At 19.9% G+C, this 2,500-nt stretch overlaps 2 protein-coding genes across 2 annotated transcripts in view; both read left to right on the top strand.

The window, feature by feature from the left end:
* DDB_G0277707 (hypothetical protein) overlaps positions 1–431 on the top strand; it is a gene marked incomplete at both ends in the record, with an annotated part of 2,423 nt that extends 1,992 nt beyond the window's left edge. Inside the window, one exon of the mRNA XM_637420.1 lies at positions 1–431. This exon is cut by the window's left edge and continues 587 nt beyond it. Coding sequence (XP_642512.1) covers positions 1–431 — 431 coding nt within the window.
* Positions 432–950: 519 nt separating this feature from the next.
* Positions 951–2,474, top strand: DDB_G0277705 (hypothetical protein; the record flags this gene model as incomplete). The annotated part of the gene is made up of 1 exon (XM_637419.1): positions 951–2,474. One exon carries the CDS (start codon positions 951–953, stop codon positions 2,472–2,474), a length of 1,524 nt encoding a protein of 507 aa, XP_642511.1.
* Between the last annotated feature and the right edge of the window lie 26 nt (positions 2,475–2,500).

Below are 2,500 nucleotides of genomic sequence, written 5' to 3'. Positions count from 1 at the left end.
TTGATTGGAACTACTCTTTCATTATGTTACCACATTCAATAACAACAATTAATAATTATAGTAATAATAATAATATAAAGAATATTAATATCAATAATTATATTAATAACAATTGTTATAACTTTTTACAAAATAATAAAGATATTGAATTTTATATTTGGGATGCAGTTTATCTTAGATTCTTTATTGTTCAAATCACTTTAAAATTAAATTCAGAACGTGATACTTTCAAAACACATGCAAATAAGAGTATTTGGTCTGAAATTTTTACTAGAAAAGAATATAATGAAAATGATACAGTTCATTATCTTTATATAGGTCCTGAAACTTTAGGATCAATTACTTATAATTATATTTCAAGTTTTGAACATATTTCTGAAACTTTTCCATTATTTACAAAATTTTCAGATGAATGGATGGAAATTCAATAACAAGAAAATATAAAAAAAAATATAAATATACATAGATTTCTAAAAATAATAAAAATAATTAAATAAAAAATAATATCCAGTTTTTAAAAAAAAAAGTTTTTTTTTTTTTTTTTTTTTTTTTTTTTTGATGTTAATAAGTTTATATTGTTAACAATTAAAATTACTTTTTTTCTTTTTCTCTTTTTTTTTATTATTTTTTTTTATTATTTCTTAGTTATAAATCCAATAAAAAATAATAATAAAAAAAATGGTATCAATAATAAATAAAAACCAAAAATTTAAAATTTTTTCAAACCAATCAATAATATATGTTTTACTAAAAATTTAATATATAATAAAATATATAAAAATAATAATTAAAAAAAAAAAAATAGAGATATTTTTTATTTTTTCTTTTTTTTTTTTTTTATAATATTCCCACCCTTTTTTTTTCGTCACATGAAATTTTTCATATTTTCACTTTTTTTTATTTTTTTTTTTGTAAATCTAATAAAAAAAAAAAAAAAATAAATAATAAAAATGTTATCAATAATAAATAAACACCAAAAATTTAAAAATTTATCAAAACAAATAAATAATATATATTTTAATCAAAATTTAATATATAATAATATATATGAAAATAATAATAATAAATTATATTATAGTAATAGTAGATCAACATTAACATTAACATCAACATTAACATCAACATCAACATCATCAACTATAAATAAAAAACAAATTAAGATTAAAAATAATGGTGAAACAATTAAAATTAATAATTATGGTATTAATAAATTTATTGAAGAATTTAATTATCCATATGATGATATATTAGCAGCAACAACAACAATCAATGGTGGTGGTGGTGGAGTTGATAATTTAATGGTTCAACCAAAAACTAGTTATAAAGATAAATTAGAAGTATTTGAAGAAGTTTTATCAATTAGTATGGATGAAGCTGGTAAAGGTGCATTATTAGGACCATTATTTATATCATGTGTAGTATTAGATGATGAAAGTGAGAAATATTTAAAAAGTATGGGAGTAACTGATAGTAAAAAGTTATCACCAAAACGAAGGGAATATCTATACGATATTATCATTGAACATGCATTATACTATCAAACTATTATACTCACCTCTGAAAAGATAGATCAACGTCGTGAACTTCATACTATGAATCAAATTGAAACCAATCTATTCTACCAATTAATTAAAGATTCAATTAATAATTTACCAAAGAATCAACAATGTAAGATTATAATTGACTCGATTGAAATGAATACTCAAAAGTATTCTCAACCTTTTAAAATGGAATTCCCACCACCACTTTACCAAATCTATTGTGAGACTAAAGCCGATCATAAATTCATTTCAGTTGGTGCTGCATCAATAATTGCAAAAGTTGAACGTGATCGTTGGATGAAACAATTGGAAACCAATACCTCTCACATCATTGGTTCAGGTTATCCAAGTGATCCCCTAACTATAAGCTATGTAAATAATTTCTTTAAAAAATATTATGTTTATCCAAATTCAATGAGAAAAAGTTGGAAATTTACAGGTGCCGATAAAGAATTTGATAATTTATCTTCAACTTTAGATGATGGTAATAATAAAAATATTATTGATCAAGATGATGAATTATTATCATTAATTCACAAACAAAAAGAAAGAGAAAATAATTTATTAAATTTAGAATTACAACAATCATTTTCTTCTTCTTCTTCTTCTTCCTCTTCCCCCTCTAATATAAATTCTTTAACAAAAAAAGAACAAAGAGAATTATTAAAAAAAGAAAAAGAATCATTAAAATTGGAAAAAGAAGCATTAAAACTAGAAAAAGAAAATAAAAGAAAAGAAAAACAATTAGAAAGAGAGAGAAATAAACAAAATAAACCACCAACAACTAAACAAATTTTAGATTTATTATTATTAAAATTAAATAATTTAGAATCTAAAATTGAACAAATTCAAAAGAAACAAGAAATTATAGATAATTATAATAATAATAATATAAATAGTAATAATAATAATAATAATAATAATAATATTTGACAATATTAGTAGTAGTAGTAGAAATA

This window comes from Dictyostelium discoideum (genome assembly GCF_000004695.1).
Source record: "Dictyostelium discoideum AX4 chromosome 2 chromosome, whole genome shotgun sequence".
Classification (NCBI taxonomy): domain Eukaryota; phylum Evosea; class Eumycetozoa; order Dictyosteliales; family Dictyosteliaceae; genus Dictyostelium; species Dictyostelium discoideum.
The sequence above is the reverse complement of the archived record's forward strand: the minus strand, read 5'-3'. Positions and strand labels throughout refer to the sequence as shown.